The sequence below is a fragment of the Sus scrofa genome, chromosome 5, assembly GCF_000003025.6.
Source record: "Sus scrofa isolate TJ Tabasco breed Duroc chromosome 5, Sscrofa11.1, whole genome shotgun sequence".
NCBI classification, from domain to species: Eukaryota; Metazoa; Chordata; class Mammalia; order Artiodactyla; family Suidae; genus Sus; species Sus scrofa.
Genome location: NC_010447.5, coordinates 20577 through 38918, shown reverse-complemented (window position 1 = coordinate 38918; position 18342 = coordinate 20577). Strand labels below are relative to the sequence as shown.

The following is an 18342-nucleotide window of genomic DNA, read 5'->3' as shown; positions in this document are numbered from 1 at the left end:
GGTTTCGATCCCTGGCCTTGCTCAGTGGGTTAAGGATCTGTCGTTGCCGTGAGTTGTGGTGTGGGTCGCAGACGCGGCTCGGATCCCGTGTTGCTGTGGCTCTGGTGTAGGCTGGTGGCTATGGCTCCGATTAGACCCCCAGCCTGGGAACCTCCATATGCCTTGGGAGCGGCCCCAGAAAAGGCAAAAAGACTAAAATAAATAAATAAATAAATAAATAAAAAAAAAAAAAAAATAAGTGGTTACATCATTCTGTTAAATGATTCTCATGGGTCTAAATACCATATCCATTTTATGCCCATCAAAATCCTGTAAAAACACCTGAATAATCTTTTTTTAAACCGTCGAAACTTGGAGTTCCCATTGTGGCTCAGTGGGTTAAGGACCTGACGTTGTCTCTGTGAGGATGCGGTTTTGATCCCTGGCCTCCCTCAGTGGGTTAAGGGTCTGGCACTGCTGTAAACTTCAGTGTAGGTCTCATGAGGCTCAGATCATCCACAGGTGTGGCTTGGATCAGGTGTTGCCATGGCTGTGGCATAGGCTGCACCTGTGTCTCTGATTTGACCCTTGGTCCAGGAACTTCCATATGCTGCGATTGTGGCCATAAACAGAAAAAAAAAAAAAGCAGTCAAAACTCTACATCACTTATTGAATTGTTACCATTCCTTGAACTATATTTCTGAAGTCTTTTTTGGTTACTTTATCAGGCATAACACTGATAAAACACTGAGTTAAAAATAAGGCAAGGCCTCAGGTTGGTGAAATAGGACCTTGTGACCTTCAGATAGAAGAGGTGAGACCACCTGAGATAAAGGAAAAGGGGAGAGAGAAAGACAGAGACAGACTTGCCTTGGGCACTCAGGCACAGGAGAAGCTGCTCTGAAACTCCAGCAGAAGAAATGCGTTCTGCGGCGCTCAGGTATAAGTAGTAAGAGACCCTGACAGATAGGGTACCTCAGTGCCCTCGAAATGGACACAGGGGCGATGAAGCCTCCTTACCGTCAGGTAGAAAGGGAGGGAGCCCTCTGGATACTTTCATCAGAGATAAAAATCTCAGTGTTCCTGTCGTGGCTCAGCGGTTAAGGAACCCAACTAGTATCCATGAGGATGTAGGTTCGATCCCTGGCCTCGCTCATTGGGTTAAGGATCTGGCGTTGCCTTGCGCTGTGGTGTAGGTCACAGACTCGGCTTGGATCTGGTGTTGCTGTGGCTGTGGTTAGGTCGGCAGCTATAGTTCCAATGTGACCCCTAGCCTGGGAACCTCCGTATGCTGCGGGTGCGGCCCTAAAACAACAACAACAACAACAGCAAAGAAGATAACAATCTCATGACACTCCAGTAGTTGAGATTCTTGAGACCTGATTGCATTTATATAAAGACATAAAACCTCTTGCTTGGCAAGAAGGAAAATTCGAGTAAGGAAGTGAAGTCAGCCAGGTGCTCCCTGGTAAATAAGGAGATGTTCTGGCTTGGTAATTCGAAAGGCAGGGCCTCCCGGCCTGCAGGGAAAGTGGATTTGGGGACAGCCATGTAGAGAAGATGATGGCTTCCTGACAATCAGGTGTGTGAGAGGGTGTCTCTGGACACGGACAGGAAATGGATGTCCTGACAATGAGGAAGAGGAGACGTAAGGCCTGACACTGAGGGGCGATGAGCCCTTCTGACACGCACAGAGGGGAGAGGAGACCTGCTTATACTGAGGTGGGAGCGTGGAGACCCCTCGGTCCCTTAGAAAAGGTGGACCCTTCAGACACAGAGCAGAGAGATGAGGCCTGCCGAGTGGTCACTCAGGTGGAGGAGAGAAAGCGTTGAGACCCTCGGGGCACGCAAGACGTCCTGGCACTTGGGTGGGAAATGTGAGATTTCAGGACTCTCAGGTAGAGGAGACAAGACCAGCTGGATGCTCAGTTGAGGGGGGTATGACCCTCCGAAAGTTCCGAACGATGGGAAAGTATGACATTCAGTTAGGAAGATGCTCAGGTAGAGGAATCAAGATCGCCTGACCATCCGAAAACTCTTAACACCCAAGAGGAGGATGCGAGGTGTCCTGACACTCAGGTAGGGGAGGTGGGACCTCGTGACACTCACAGATGGGGTGCAACTCCTTAGCACTCCGAGAAGCTCGTTGCGACCTTGTACTCAAGTATAAGGAGCTAATTCTGCCCCTTTTAACAGGATAGGTAGAGATGTGACCTTTGACACTCTCACAAGGGAGGTATAACTTTTGTACGTCCAGGTAGGTGAGGTGAGCAATGTCTGCTCTGGGACGTGGGCTGCTGTTTCCTGACAATCAAAAGGAACATGACTCCATGACACTCAGGAAGCTGTACCGAGTATTCCTGACACTCAGATATAGGAGACCCGCTGCACGCTGGTCCCTGAGAGGAGACCTGGAGACACTTAGGGGAAGGTCTGAGACCCTGTGATACGCAGCAGAGGACACGCAGGTGGGCTTCCTAGTCGTGAGCAGGGAGACACAGAATGGGCTTCAGAAGGTGTGCTGACAGCACACACTTGGGAGAGGGAAAGGCATTTCGCTGCACTTGGCATTAAGGGTCTGTCCCTCTGCAGAGCCTGCCTTGCTGAAACTGCCAATATTGCACCGTCGTGTCGCAGGGGCTGCATGGCCCCTCAGTCTGTGAGTTGGAGTGGGACTGCGGGAACCTTGGATGACGGGGGGGGGGGTCTTGAAAGATAACTGGGAGTGAAGCGCTTGGCCTTGGGACGGAGGGAGGGGGCTGCCTAAGAGCCCCCGTCGCCCCCCCCCCGGGGGGGGAACCTGTGCCGGGAGTTGGGAAGTCACTTTCTCATGCAGTGGTTAAGCTGAAGGGCTCCTGCCTGGCCTGACTGTGGACGGGGGGGTGGGGGTGGGGGCTTCTCCTGCTGATTGGTTAGAAAGCCGGGGAGCTTTGTGAGGTCACTGGGCTTCCAGGCCAGGCCGGGCAGGAGCGTGGTAGAGAGATGCTGCCAACTGCCGTTCTGCTGGTCCTGGCAGTGTCTGTGGCGGCCAGAGATAACGCCACGTGTGAGTAAGTGTCAGGGACTCCTTAGTGGGGTGGCGGGGGGGAGGGCGTCTTCTGAATAACAGAACCCACCCAGACTCCATCTGCCCAGGGTTCACAAGGAAGCCAAGCCAGGGCCTTCGCCTTCCCCACAGGGTCCCAGTGCCCGTGACTACATCCCCAGTTCAGACTCCCCTGCTGCCAACATCCTCAGCCCAGGGCCCCCAGCGCCCCGGATGTCCGTGGTTTCCTCCTAAGAAAACTCCTGGGGCTCCGACAGCACATAGACCTGTGCCCCATCCCCGCCCAGTGCCCGCCTTCCCTGCCTCTTGAACATTGAGCCTGGGTTCTCAGGAGGTCCTGTCCCCCTGCAGATACCCCCGTGCCCCACCCTGTGGTTGACCCCAGGGACCCCAGCGAATGTACGCGGTACCTCTAGTACCTCCACACCATGTGTAGCCTCCCACAGCCCCCAAGGCAACCTACAGTGCCAACGACTCCCAAACTCTCACCAAAAAAAGGCCCAGAACACAGGCCTCTGGACGGCCCCAGCTCCACCCTCCGCCTGGTCAGTGCTTCTGCTCCACAGGACTCCCTTCATCTGCTTGCAGCTGCTGTCTCCTCTTACTACTGTTCAACCCAGACCTGTGGCCCCAAGAACCCTTGGCTCTTCCCCGAGTCTCCCACCTTTAGCCCTGCCCTTGGCCCAGGGTCTCCCCAGCTTCAAGGGCCCTTCCGGTCTGTCTGTCCTGCTGATGCCCCCTCCTCCTCACCTTGTGCTCACACTCAAAGACCCAAGATGTCCCACTCGAGAACTGTTTTGCAGCGCCTGTGGCCCCCTGCCTCGTCATGGCCCCCGTGGCACCACTGCTCAGCCGCCCTCTAAGATTCCACACGCTCCAGGCTGCCCTGGTTGCCCCAGGGCCCCAGAGCGCTTCCACTTTTACCCACCCCACAGCCCTGCTCCCCAGGTGTGGAGGTTCAAGGGCGCACGGCCTGCTCCTGGTTTGACCTGTGCCTGTGCTCTCTCCCCAGTGGCCCCTGCGGGTTACGGTTCAGGCAGAAATTAGAGTCAGGCATGCGTGTGGTTGGCGGCATGAGTGCAGAACCGGGCGCCTGGCCCTGGATGGTCAGCCTCCAGATCTTTATGTACCACAACAACCGGAGGTACCACACGTGCGGGGGCATCTTGCTGAACTCGCACTGGGTGCTCACTGCTGCTCACTGCTTCAAGAACAAAAAGTAAGTGTGGGATCCCACGGAGGGGGGCTTCCGCAAGGGGTGTTCTCCCCGAGTCTCTGTGAGGAAGGTCCCTGAGGCTCTGGTTGACCTGGACCCTTGCTGGGGATGAGGGTGCTCTGAGGGTCATGTTGCCAGAGGCGTCTGTCCAGCCAGCCCGCAGGGACAGTGACCTGGCTCACCTCTGTGCCCGCAGAAAAGTTACTGACTGGAGACTGATTTTCGGAGCAAACGAAGTTGTGTGGGGAAGCAATAAGCCGGTGAAGCCACCCCTGCAGGAGAGATTTGTTGAGGAGATCATCATTCATGAAAAATACGTTTCAGGGTTAGAGATAAATGACATTGCTCTCATAAAGATCACCCCTCCTGTTCCATGCGGGCCCTTCATCGGACCAGGCTGCCTGCCCCAGTTTAAGGCAGGCCCGCCCAGAGCGCCCCAGACATGCTGGGTGACTGGCTGGGGCTACTTAAAAGAGAAAGGTGAGTACTGCAGGGGCTCCGGGGTGGACCTGCTGGTCCCTCCCTGGCGGTCTTTGATGGGAAGGGGAACGTGTGCTGATGCCCGGCTGAGCCCTCCCAGTCCCCAGCATGGGGCTGTGAGTGGGTCCTGTCACTGTCCCTGCAGCCAGAACAACTGGGTGGAGTTCCTTGTCCACGGCCTCACACTGACGTGTGTGAGGGCTGAACGGCAGGCACGGGGAGAACCTGGGCCTCTTTAGATGGGGCCCCCGGCGCTGCGTTCCCGGGAGCGCGGGGCTGAAGCAGTGCTAGCAGAGTCCTAGATGGGGTTTCCCTCTCTGTGCCTCAGTTCCCTCAGCTGTAAATGAAGGCAAGACCATGTAGTCACCAGGCTCGGAGGGTCCGGAGCCTGGCCGTCCTGCTCCCAGTGCCCTGCCTGCTCCCCACCCTTGGCAGTTCTGGCAGCAAAATCCATCCCACCCCCCACACCCCGACTCATAACTTTGAGGTTTCCTTGCAGACCCGGGAGGAACGGGTGGGGGTGTGGTTTTCTGCGGGCAGCACTAGGCAGCAGGGTTTTGCCTGCAGGGCAAGACCCAGGTGGATAGGCCTCTGCGGGTGAGCTACCCTTTCAGCTCCCTACAGGCGGGCATTTTTATCCAGTCACACTAGGAATGTGAAGATATGATTAACTCAGTTCTCAATCTCTTTTGTTCATTGATAATGGAAAATCTGGGCTTCCTAATTCAAGGCAGTTCAGTCATTTGGGGTTTAAAACTCAGTATTTTTTTTGGCAACAAAACCCAGTAATTTCAGGATTCTTCCCTTAACTCGTCTTCCCCCCTCAAAGTGTGAAATGAGTTTCCGACAGGATTGCCATCTGTACCGCATCTCAGGAAAGGCAGGTCCTCCCAGCCGTCCTTGCTGTCACTGGCCTGTGCTGACCAGCAACCTCTCCTCCCAGGCCTGGGGTTCCAACCCCGGTCTGGCTGTTGGGGTTCTGCGGCTCTGCCATGGCATGTAGAGCAAGCACACATGTGCTCCTTGTCCCACTCGTCGCCTGCCCTGCTCTGCCCACAAGTCCTACCTTATCCCCACGTTCTGGGAGTTGGTGCAGACCCTGGGGACTGATCTCAGGGTTCTCAGCCAGCTGAACCCTAACCCTCTACCATCCTCCTGCTCGGGAAGACTCCCACCTATACTCTGGACGTCACGCAAAGTCTGTTTTGTTCTCGAGTCACCCTAAATTTGTTGGGGTTTCTATCATTTTTTGTTTGTTTGTTTGCAAACACATCCCCTGCCCCTAAGCCCAAGTCTTAGAGACACCCAGGCTCCTGGAACTTTCCTTCTGACCTTCCTCTTCCTTCTTCTCCCTTGAACGCATACACTTTGGGGACCTAAGGGCATTTCTAGGGTAGTCTGCCTCCTTTTCCATTGAATTCTGAGTTCCTGCAGGCGTTTAAGGCGTGGGTTATTTAAAGCCATGGTGCAGGGACTGAGAAAACCCTCTTCCGTTTCAGGACACCTGGTTCTTAACAATGAAGCCCATGGCTCTGCCACAGATTGAAAAGCCCACCTCAGTGGCCAACACGCGAGGCTGGCTGTTCTTTCCGTGTTAGTTACGTTTACCTGAGGGCAGGGCATGTACACACCCTCACTGTCGCTTAGATGGGAAGCAAAGGCAGGGGCTGAGGAGACTGCAAACACAGTCAAAGCCATTCAAACGTGCATCTGGCAGCTGCTTAATAACCACGGGCTGTGCCCGCCCCAGCCTCCCTTCCCCACGGGGGTCCCGTCTTTCCGAGGGGCCTCCAGAGCCTCGTTCCAGGTCTGCCCCTCACCCTGTCAGGTCTGATTCCTCAACTCCCCGTTTGTACTGCAGATGATGTTCAGACTCACTGGGCTATGGTGGGGCTGCTGGGACCCTCCTGTCTGTGGGACCGTGTGATGCAGGGGATGGTGGCGTCAGCTCCTGGGCTTCAAACCAGATGCGTGTTGGCTGCCCCAGCCACAGCACAGGCTGGGCCTTTCTTAACCCCTGGTCACGGCCGAGCATCTGAGGCCGAAAGAAAGTTCTGACTTGCCTGTGAGGTCATTTCAAACCCCCACCCCCACCCCCGTGCCCCTGGCAGGTCTGCCTGTGTGTGGAGGAGCTGCGAGAGAACTGCTCTTTCCACTTCCTCTCGAAACAGACACCAGGCACATGAGCCGAGTCCAGAGCATCCTGCCCACAGCTGGGTGGAGGATAAAAAGCGGGGAGGGAGACCTATAGCTGGACTATGGGGAATGGACGGTGTGTCCTGGACTCAAGTCTGGAGAGGAAAACCTGGGTCTGAATCCAAGCCACAGCATGTCCCTGCTGTGACCTTGGGCAAGGGGTGCTCTGGCCTGACCAGAGGAAAGGGGAGTAGCAGTTCCTACCTCACGAGGTGGCTGTGAGGAATACAGGCGATGACACCTGTGTGGCTCATGGCAACTGCTTGGCACGTCCTCGGTACAGTCGCTAACCGCACAGCCAACCTCCATAAGCCACTGCCATTGATGAATAGGACTCTTCAGCTGCATCCATCCATCCTGCCCCTGCCACCTGTCCACCGTCCATGTCTTTCCTCTCTTCCTCTCTCCTCCATCTCCTGTCTCTCGTCAGCTCTTCCAGCTGCGTGCTTTCTTCCCTGCAGGAGTGGATAAGGAGAGCTGGCTTAAAACAGGGCCTTGTAGGATGAGGAGGGCTCAGTGGAGGGAGGAAGGCAGGGCTTTCCCAGGACATGTCTAATGTGATCACTGACCACTGAGTTGCCTGGCTGTAGGCCCCAGGACGTCACCTACACTGCAGGAGGCACGTGTGGCCCTCATCGACCTCGAATTATGTAACTCGACCCGCTGGTACAATGGGCGAATTCGTTCAACTAATGTGTGCGCAGGGTATCCTAGAGGCAAGATTGACACCTGCCAGGTAACTTCCTTTTGGGTGCCCAGGCCCTTGCAGACACCTCTTTTTTTTGCATCCCTGAGCAAAGTTCCCTGGTCTCTCTTCTGCATCCATCGCCACGATGAGCTGGGGAGGCGATACCCACCCGCTGCCCCTACACAGAATCCATCACCGTATTTAGAACTTTACTCACCCGAACACAGAGATCATCTCAGCCAAACACTGCCCTGAAGATAGTGTTTACCTCTCCTGAGCGAATACAAACCAGTCTTGTACACACCTGCTCAGGTACGCATGTGACACCGCGTGCGTTGCTCCTCGTGCCCTCCTTGCTGCAAACCCATTACCATCCACATGCTCGCCCGCATCCCAAGTGGAGCTGTTGGGACCACTTCAAACTTTACTGCAATCGCCCGTGTTTATGGCAGCAGAAGTCGCCCTCTCAGCGTCTCTGGCCTTTCTAGGGCAGGGGGAAGTGCTCAGGCAGAGAGTGACTTCTGTGTCCTTCTGGGCAGGGGGACAGCGGCGGGCCTCTCATGTGCAGAGACAGAGCGGAAAACACCTTTGTGGTCGTGGGCATCACAAGCTGGGGGGTAGGCTGCGCCCGAGCTAAGCGCCCTGGAGTCTACACGTCTACCTGGCCCTATCTGAACTGGATTGCTTCCAAGATTGGTTCTAATGCCTTGCAGATGGTTCAACTGGGCACCCCTCCCCGTCCTTCTACTCCAGCACCCCCTGTCAGACCCCCCTCTGTTCAGACTCCTGTTCGCCCACCTTGGTACTTCCAACGCCCTCCTGGACCCTCCCAGCAACCTGGGTCCCGCCCCCGCCCCCCAGCTCCCCCCCTCCCCCGCCCCCCCCGCCCCCCCACCCCCACCGCCTCCACCACCCCCACCCCACCCCCACAGCAAGTTTCCGCTAAACCTCCCCAAGCACTTTCCTTTGCCAAGCGACTGCAGCAGCTCATAGAGGCCCTGAAGGGGACGGCATTCTCTAGTGGAAGGAGCTATTATGAAACGGAGACCACAGACCTCCAAGAACTGCCCGCCTCCTGATTTGACCCCATTTTCACCTGATTTGGACCCATTGCACACCTCATCCCTGAGGAAAAAAAGGATGAAATAAATGACTATAAATACAAATATAAATATATATACATAAAGAGATGCTTTCTGGACTTCTTCCTGTCTGCCCTCTCCAACTCAACCCAAACTCTCCCCGTCAAATCTGCCTTCCCTCCATTCACCCTCCAACGACTGGAATTGCTTGTGTTAAGGACGTCAATTGTTTTTCAATCTTGACCTGAAATACTATGGCGAGGTGGCCTGGGGCCATGGTCCAGGTGCTTATGGCATACTTGGTGTCTCTGCATGTTATGCCAATGGGGCTCAGCTCCTGAGAGAGGAACCCACTGCAAATGAGTGTGCGTTGATGTCTACTGGAGCCCACGGCCCTCCTGGTGGCAGGAGGAGACAGACTCACCAGAAGGGTCGGTCCTTAGTTTTTTCTATCCTCCATGATGTGGGACATTTCATCCTGGGCCCATGATCTGTAGCTGACACTGGGCTTTCCTTCCTGGAGAGACAGGGGCCTGAGCTCAGGAGACGCTCTGGTGGGAGGTCACAGACTTGTAGAGCCTGCGGGGTCCAGGCGGCGGGTTCTTGCACAACTTCTGCCAACTTCCCATGCACGTCATATGTTTATACATAATCGAACCCTTATCTGTCACTGTTCTTATTACTCTGTCTTTTCCTGCTCATTCAGCAAATGTAGATGTTTCCCTGGTAGCACACATGGCCTCAACTTCTCTATGCGCCACACTAGGGATGTGAGCCACTGAGGTGTCCTCTCTCGGCTTCCACCTGCCCATTTCCTCACATCTAAGCCAACACTGGTTCCTAACAAAGTCACCCATCCTTGCCACTCTGATAGATATTCAAAGCTTCATTTCAGAAATTATGAGTGAAACTGTTAGTAAGACTCTGGGAAGTGCCTTCGTGCCCCTGTGGATACTCGAACCCTAAAAATGGCTCACAGAGGCAGGAGCAGGATCTCCCGCCCAGAGGGGCAGGAGGAGCAGGGATAAAGCTATGTGCCGAACCAGCGTCGAAGGGCATCCAGGCCATATGTCACTGTTTCCTTGTGGGGTCACTGGGCAAATGACGTTTTCCAAAAAGCAGAGGTCATAATGACGAATTTTATTGCTCCGAATAATAACGAAATGATTTAACAGCAGCTGAACTGGCACGTGAAAACTCGGACACTAGAAAACCGGACATGTCAAGAATAAGAGATGTACATTATTGGAATTTTCTGCAGAAACTACATTCTTAGTACAGGATCATCAATGACTTGCTCTGGTCAAAACAGATGTGTCTTTGTACGGACACGGGCTTTCAGAAACAGAATGGCTGGGTCCCACAGGAGGTGTAGTTCTGTCCTATGAATACACCTCCCAAACCCACCAGCACAACCAGAGCAGTGAACACACCCACCACTCCTCAAAGTGCTTTGTCATTTCCCAGCACCTTTCCGCCTGGGCCCCAGGCAACCACTGATCTGCTTTCTATGACTATATATTAGGTTTGCATTTTATATAAATGGAATTAAGCTGTTTTTTGCTTTTGCTCTTAAGGACGCACCCATGCCACCTGGAGGTTTCCCTGCTAGGGGTCCTATTGGAGCTACAGCGGCCGACCTACGCCACAGCCACAGCAATGCCAGATCCAAGCCTCATCTGTGACCTACACCACAGCTCACAGCAACGCTGGATCTTTAACCCACTGACCGAACCCACAACGTCATGGTTCCTAGTCGGATTCGTTTCTGCTGCGCCATGGTGGAAACTCCTCAAGTACTTTTTTTTGGTTTAGCTTCCTTCACTCAGCAGAATCATTTTGAGATTCATGTTTATTCTTTTTTATTGCCGAGGATTTCATCATATAGCTGTACTGCAATTTGTTTCTCTGTTCACTGTAGGTGAATGTTTGGTTATGCTAAATAAAGCAGCCTCGGGCGGCACATACAAGCCTGTGCGCGCACATACACTTTCCTGTCTCTTGGCTGAGTAGCTACATGTGGAATGGCTGGATCACATGGTAGGTGTATGTTTGGCATTTTAAATAACTGCCAAAGTGGTTTTTCAAAATAGAACATTTCACATGCCACCAGCAGTGTAAGAGAGCCCAGTTCTCGAGCTCCTTGCCAGCACCTGGTGTGGTCAGTATAATTTTAGCCATTCTGACAGGTGCATGGTCATGTTTCACTTGTGGAGCTTTTTCCGCAGACAAGAGTAGTTTTGGAATAAGTTCAAAGCATTCTGAATGAATACAGCTAAGGTCTCTTGTCAGTAATGTAACAAGGCAATTAACTTTTGATAGTTATAAAATATGGAAGGACACCTAGGGAAACAAGTAGGTAGAGGGAAAGAGGCATAAAATAAACTTGTCCAAGCAGAATTTGGATTTTTCAAGCATCTCAAACATCAGTGGAAAACTGAAATACCGACAGCAGCAGTTCATAGGAGGGCTTCTCTGTTAAATTCCAGCTAATATCCCTTTTGCACAATTCCAGAAAAAACCTGCCTAAGAAACTGGAAGTCTATTTCCTATATGAAGATATTCCAAAGTGTCCAATCTCTCAGAATCTCTCTGCTGCTGATGTTACTAAATCCAAATAATAATACTCTGTATTTACAACAAAATCCTCAGATGTCCTATAATGCTATACATTCTTCAAGGTGAACCAAATTGTGTTCAAGTCTCAATTTGCCAGGTTAAATTAAAAATAACATTCAAGCAGGTCTTAATTCACTGCATTCATGTATCTACTACACATAATATACCAAAAGTATTTTGTGAGCTAAATTCTTCTAGATACAGAGTGAAATGCAAATCTTACATTCAGTGCTTTTTTTTTGGCTGCACCTCGGGCATGCCGAAGTTCAGGGCCAGGGGTTGAACGTGCACCGCAGCAGCGAGACAATGCTGGATCCTTAGCCTGCTGAGTCACCCGGGAATTCTCTCCGTGCTCTTTATGACATCATCGTTGTCTCGGTATGAGTTTTTATTTTTGCTTTTATTTTTTTATAGGCTCGCACCTGCAGCATATGGAAGTTCCTGGGCTAGGGGTCAAATTGGAGCTGCAGCTGCCAGTCAGCCTCACAACCACAGCAATGCGGGATCTGAGCTGCATCTGCGACCTAGGTCACATCATGGGGACTTGCTGGATCCTGAACCCACTGAGCCAGACCAGGGATCAAACCCACACTCCCATGGACACTAGTCGGGTTCTCTAATCCACTGAGCTACAACAGGAACTCCCCAACTGAATTTTTATTTTTTTATTTTTTATTTTTTCTGTCTTTTTGCCATTTCTTAGGCCGCTCCAGTGGCATATGGAGGTTCCCAGGCTAGGGGTTGAATCGGAGCTGTAGCCGCCGGCCTACGCCAGAGCCACAGCAACGCAGGATCCGAGCCGCGTCTGCAACCTACACCACAGCTCACAGCAACACTGGATTGTTAACCCACTGAGCAAGGGCAGGGATCGAACCCGCAACCTCATGGTTCCTAGTCGGATTCGTTAACCACTGTGCTACAACAGGAACTCCCCAACTGAATTTTTAAAAACAGGTGTTGGAAGGAACCTTAGTATATTCCTTATATTTTAAATTTTTTATTTTTTTAAGAATAAAAGTATTTCAGGGAGTTCCCATTGTGGCTCAGTGGTAATGAACCTGACTAGCATCCATGAGGGTTCTATCCCTGGCCTCACTGAGTGGGTTAAGGATCTAGTGTTGCCGTAAACTGTGGTGTAGGTCACATGTGTGGCTCAGATCTGGCATTGCTATAGCTGTGGTGTAGGCTGGCAGCTCTAGCTCTGATTCAGCTCCTAGCCTGGGACCTCCTATATGCCCTAAATACAAATAAATAAACAAATAAATAAATAAAATAAATATTTCAAACGGAAGACTTCATGACAATCCCTGCCTAAAAAGTTCTTAAATCTCAAACTTTTTACGCTTTTTCTTTATTTATTTATTTATATTTTTTTATTTTTTGTCTTTTTGCTATTTCTTGGGCCGATCCCGCGGCATATGGAGGTTCCCAGGCTAGGGGTCGAATCGGAGCTGTAGCCACCAGCCTACACCAGAGCCTCAGCAACTCGGGATCCGAGCTGCGTCTGCAACCTACACCACAGCTCACGGCAACGCCAGATCGTTACCCACTAAGCAAGGGCAGGGACCGAACCCGCAACCTCATGGTTCCTAGTCGGATTCGTTAACCACTGCGCCACGACGGGAACTCCTACACTTTTTTTTTAAATGAGAAAGATCCTATTCTCTCCTGTTCTGTCCTCACTGGAGATAGAGAAAAGCTTCTCATATAACTTCTTACTTGGAATCCTTTACTAGAAGTCTCAAATAATAATAAGACTTATTAAACCACATCAACAGCTTTTTCCTTTTCAGAGTAAAATGGTCTTAAGTTTTTGCACTTTTTCTCAGGCGTCTTATTTTAATTCCTTTTTATTTCTGCTTGACCTGAGTTCCCATAATCCAACACACTAGCAGGAACTGAAGTAGTAAAAGGCATACGTTTCCTCACCTCCTGTAACGAGGTCTCTTTTTTGTGATTGCCAGTAAAGGAAAACGATGGACTCACTCTCTGCTCCTTTAATGACAAATAGGCACAAGCCAACATCTTGCCTGCTTTTGGGTGGTGGGTGGGTTTGCTCGTCACTTACTGGTCTTTTTGTTGGTTTTTACAGTTAATTTTCCAAAGGAGGCCTTGATCTTGCCCCACTTATTTTTTCCTTTCCCCAAGCTCTAGAACATCGTGGAATTTTGACCTGCCTGCTCAAGGAGAATGCACTCCTTCCCATGAAGTTACTCCCAGAGGAAAACAACATAGAGCCCAAGGCTGGGACTTGTGTCTTGTGCCTCCCCTGGCTGGCTGGGCCAGTGGCTGAATTTGTCCTATTAGTTATGATCCCAGTCAAGCTCATGCCAAATGTGCTTAGATAGACTGCACAGCTTGTCTGGAATCAAATGACTCCTCTATATCCTTCAGGAACATTTGTAAATGCTGTTAATTTAACTTAAAAAATCTTTTTGGCCACACTTGTGGCATGTGGAAGTTCCTGGGCGAGGGATCAAACCCGAGCCATAGCAGTGACAATGCTGAGTCCTCAACGGCTAGGCCCACCAGGGAACTACTGGATTCTATTAGTTTTCATTTTGGATTTTTAAATCTTTGTGGCAAGAATCCATACTTCACTACCTTAACACCTTAATTAAGATGACTTAAGTGTTGTATTATATTAAAGTACTCAAAACTGCTCCCATCATAGAGAATGACCATCGAGACATGGCTTAGTGACTATGAACTGCAGTCACACCATCTTGGCTCCACTTTGTCTTTCAGTCACTGAAGCACAGGTACTCAAGACAAATAAACCTATTTTTCATATATAGAGTATTATCCACATCATTTTGTAAAATGTAGGTCATTTCCTAAATGACAATCTACATTCTTAAAAGCTAGCTATCCAAGTCATACAAGATACAGCTATCAGAAAGTAAGGAAGGAGCAAATTAATAGTAGCAATTCAATAACTTGAAAATTCTATTTGGATTACATGTGTTCAACTAAATGTTAGCTGATTGATTGCTGAAACCAACCAAGCCATGATTTAATGAGCATTCTAATCATTCCAGATTTTATATCATGGTTATTGTTGTTACTATTTTGGATAAATTCTCTTATGCTGCTGCCATCTCCTATAGGTCATTTGTTTAGTGTGATCACATCCAAGCCTTGCGAAGGTTAATGCCTAACTGTATCACATGGGTTCAAATGTTCTACAAGTGAGCTATCTAGGACAATATGCTTTAAGAAGATTAAACAACACTGCTCTATTAAGTCTTTTTTTCAGATCCCAGAATCAACCAAAAAAGACCTTCCAAGTTTTTTCCACAACAAAATGATAAATGGTTCTTATGGGATCAGAAATTCTGTAGAAGTGAGCAAAATGTTAGAATCAACCGGAGTTTTAGAGTTTATAATACCTAAAATCCATTTTATTTCTTACTAACATTAACTTAAATACTTACAAAAATATAATTCAAAGGTTAGACTTCTAAATTAACTCAGAGTTCCTCTCTCAGTTCAGATATTTTTCTTTGCTTAAATCAGCACATCCTTGATATAGGTGGGAAGCATCTATATAGTTTGAAAGATTTTCTCTAGCTGTCCAAACATTAACTGATCAGATCATATTTGATGCGGGAGCACCTGGCACCATCCCTGAGAAGGTACTGAGGAATTTGACAAGAACAAGGTCCCTGGCAGTGTTGCCTGTTGTTTTATGTCCGGTAAACATCAGGTTTTTACTACTTGTGATGAATGTATGCTGCATTGAGAGCACCTTAACAGAGATGCTGATACCACAGATAGATATGCTAAATGCCCTATTTCAGGTATTTTAATTTGTAAATAAATACCTGCGATGTAACAATAATACATTTCCCCAGTGATCTTGGAAGAGTAAAATTTTCTTGCCATCTTGATGGATTTCTTCCCAAATTTAATGGATTAATTTCCTTAACTAACTCTACAATTCAACACATGCCTTTTAAAAAAAATGTGCTATACACAATAATAGGCCTCTGGAACTAAGCTTAATCATACTTTAATAGAAAACTCACTTTTGTAATATATTTTTCTTTTTTTCTTTTTTTTTTGTCTTTTTGCCCTTTCTAGGGTGCTCCTGAGGCATATGGAGGTTCCCAGGTTAGGGGTCTAATCAGAGCTGTAGCTGCCAGCCTACGCCAGAGCCACAGCAACGCGGGATCCGAGCCGCGTCTGCGAACTACACCACAGCTCATGGCAACACAGGATCCTTAACCCACTGAGCAAGGGCAGGGACCGAACCCGCAACCTCATGGTTCCTTGTCGGATTCGTTAACCACTGCGTCACGATGGGAACTCCTGTAATATATTTTTCTTAAAGGAATTACAGCATGTTACTATAATTCTTCTAACGTACTGTTTTCTGTCCAGGATTATGAAACATTTGAATAATTTCCCTCCAGACCATTTCACTTCAAATTTATAGTTTGTTTAGTCAGCTGGCCAAAACTAAAGAAAAGAAAAGGAGGAAAGGAAAAAAGAAACTCCTCCAGATGAGCTAGAGAAAGTATGCCAGCAGGAGGTCGAGGCACAGGTTTCTTGGCTGCTCTGTTCCATATGCCAGTGAGGGGTATACCCCTAAATGGAACTCCAGGTCCTTCCGTTCTCACTGGGCTCAAGAAAACTTTACATCAGACTAATCAAGTAAAATTCATACTTTGTGGCAAGATAAGAAAAATTTAAACTTAAAAATTTTCTCTCCCCACTTGGGCCTCTTCCTTCCCTTTTAGTGTGTGTTGTACTGCCTGCATCCTTAGGCAATAAAGAGGTCAAGTGAACACATGGCAAGATGGCAGCGATCTAAAGCCAAGAGGCTTCAGAATGCAATCTACCTTGCCAGCACCGTGATCTTAGACGCCCCAGCTTCCAGAATGGTGAGAAATAAACACCTGTCGTAAGTCATCCAATCAATGGTATTTCGTTACAGCAGGCTGTGTAGACCATGGCACTTGAATTGAAAACTGCTCATATAGGGAGTTCCCATTGTGGCTCAGAGGAAATGAACCTGATATAGTCTTCGTGAGGATGTGACTTCGATCCCTGACCTTTCTCAGTGGGTTAAGGATCCAGTGTTGCCATAAGCTATGGTGTACTTTGCAGACATGGCTCAGATCTGGTGTTACGGTGGCTGTGGTATAGACCAGTAGCTGCAGCTCTGATTTGACCCCTAGCCTGGGAACTTCCATACGCTGCAGGTACAGCGCACCCCCCCAAAAAAAGGGAAAGAAAATTACTCATATAAGCACATGTATAAGCATGCTCATCGTAGCGCTGTTCTCAATAGCTAAAAGGTGGACACCCCGAATGTCCATCAATGGATGAATGACAAACAATTGTGGGAAATAGCATCATGGAACATTATTCAGCCATAAAAGGAAGGAAATACATGATAAATGGATGAATCTTGAGAACATGCCTACAGAAGGCAGACACAAAAGATCACATATTGTTGTATTCTGTTTATATGAAATATCCAGAACAGATAAATCCACAGAGATAGAACGTAGATTAGTATTTACAGGAGGCTAGGGGACAGGGTACTAGAGAGAAACCACTTAATGAGTCAGGGATTTTACCTTGGAGTGATGGAAATGTTTTAGAAGTAGAGAGAGGTGATAATTGTCCATCCTGCACTTTAAAATGGTTTTTTTTTAAAAATAATTTTGTTATGTACATTTCACTCAATAAACTATTAAAAAAAGACCAGGGTTGCTTTCCTGTATGTCAGGATGCAATGAAATTTAAGAAGAAGGTGGGTCTGAGCAGGCTAAGGGTGTGTGACCACGGATGTTGCCTGTACTCTGCCTCAGCCCGCTCCCCCAGCTTTGAGTGTTGATGGATTAACTCATTGCTGCCGCTTTCCCCAGAGAACTGCCTTTGCTAAAACAGGAGCCACTCAGCCCTGGATATTATGAGCCATCCCTTTCTCCTCCTCCTCCTCCTCACATACTTGGGTAATGGCACAAAAAGCCCCCTGATCTCACAGTGGGGCCAATACTGTGGAGCAGTGTGTCCCCCCAGAGCTTCCCTGGGGAGGGGTGGGGAGACTGAAGCTGGTCTCCAGCGGAGAGAGAGAACTGCCCCAGTAAGTTCTTTGAATAAGAACTGCCTTTTCAGGCTCTGCTTCTTGGGGACCTCATCCAAAATGGCTATGTAAAACCAGTACTGATGGTGAATTTATGGTTCTTGAATTATATTTCAATAAAGCCATTATGTTTTTGAAAACACACATTAATCATTTATAATAATGAAAGGGTTTTGTTGTCGTTTTTATTATTTTTGTTTTGTCTTTTTAGGGCCGCACCCACGGCATATGGAAGTTCCCAGGCTAGGAGTCTAATTGGAGCTGTAGGTGTTGGCCTACACCACAGCCTCAGCAACACGGGATCCGAGCCGTGTCCACCACCTACACCACAGCTCATGGCAATGCCGGATCCTTAACCCACTGAGTGGGACCAGGGATCAAACCCGCATCCTCATGGACACTAGTTGGGTTTGTTACCGCTAAACCACAATGGGAACTCCTTGTTGTTGTTTTTAAAAGCCCATCTCGGGAGTTCCTGTCATGGCTCAGTGGTTAACGAATCCAACTAGGAACCATGAGGTTGCGGGTTCGATCCCTGCCCTTGCTCAGTGGGTTGAGGATCTGGCGTTGCCGTGAGCTGTGGTGTAGATTGCAGATGCAGCTCGGATCCCGAGTTGCTGTGGCTCTGGTGTAGGCTGGTGGCTACAGCTCCGATTCGACCCCTAGCCTGGGAACCTCCATGTGCCATGTGTGCAGCCCTAAAAAAGGCAACAACAACAACAACAACAAAAAGCCCACCTCACCAGGGCAACGCATTCCTGAAATTTCCCGCTAAGATTAAATCTCTTCAGTTGACACTGTAGGCATCAGGAATTTAAAGGGTAGAAATGTTTGTTCTGGACTCCTAAATAAATAGCCGTGTTTTAAAAGCACCAAATTCCGCTGAAGCGGTCTCTGCCACAATACATCAAGCACGAACCTGCTTCCTTTGTTGAC

General features: G+C 49.2%; 1 protein-coding gene and 1 long non-coding RNA gene across 2 annotated transcripts; one reads left to right on the top strand and one right to left on the bottom strand.

The window, feature by feature from the left end:
• Positions 2914-8792, top strand: ACR (acrosin). The gene is given in 9 exon segments (NM_214033.1): positions 2914-3029; positions 4038-4244; positions 4438-4721; positions 7508-7653; positions 8145-8473; positions 8476-8496; positions 8499-8525; positions 8528-8629; positions 8632-8792. Coding segments are annotated over 9 exon segments (1197 nt in total). The 5' UTR covers positions 2914-2961; the 3' UTR covers positions 8645-8792.
• Positions 4169-8152, bottom strand: LOC110260601. The gene is made up of 3 exons (XR_002343831.1): positions 7487-8152; positions 7122-7372; positions 4169-4513 (listed from the first exon to the last, which is right to left on the bottom strand). It is a non-coding gene; the product is annotated as an uncharacterized LOC110260601 (long non-coding RNA).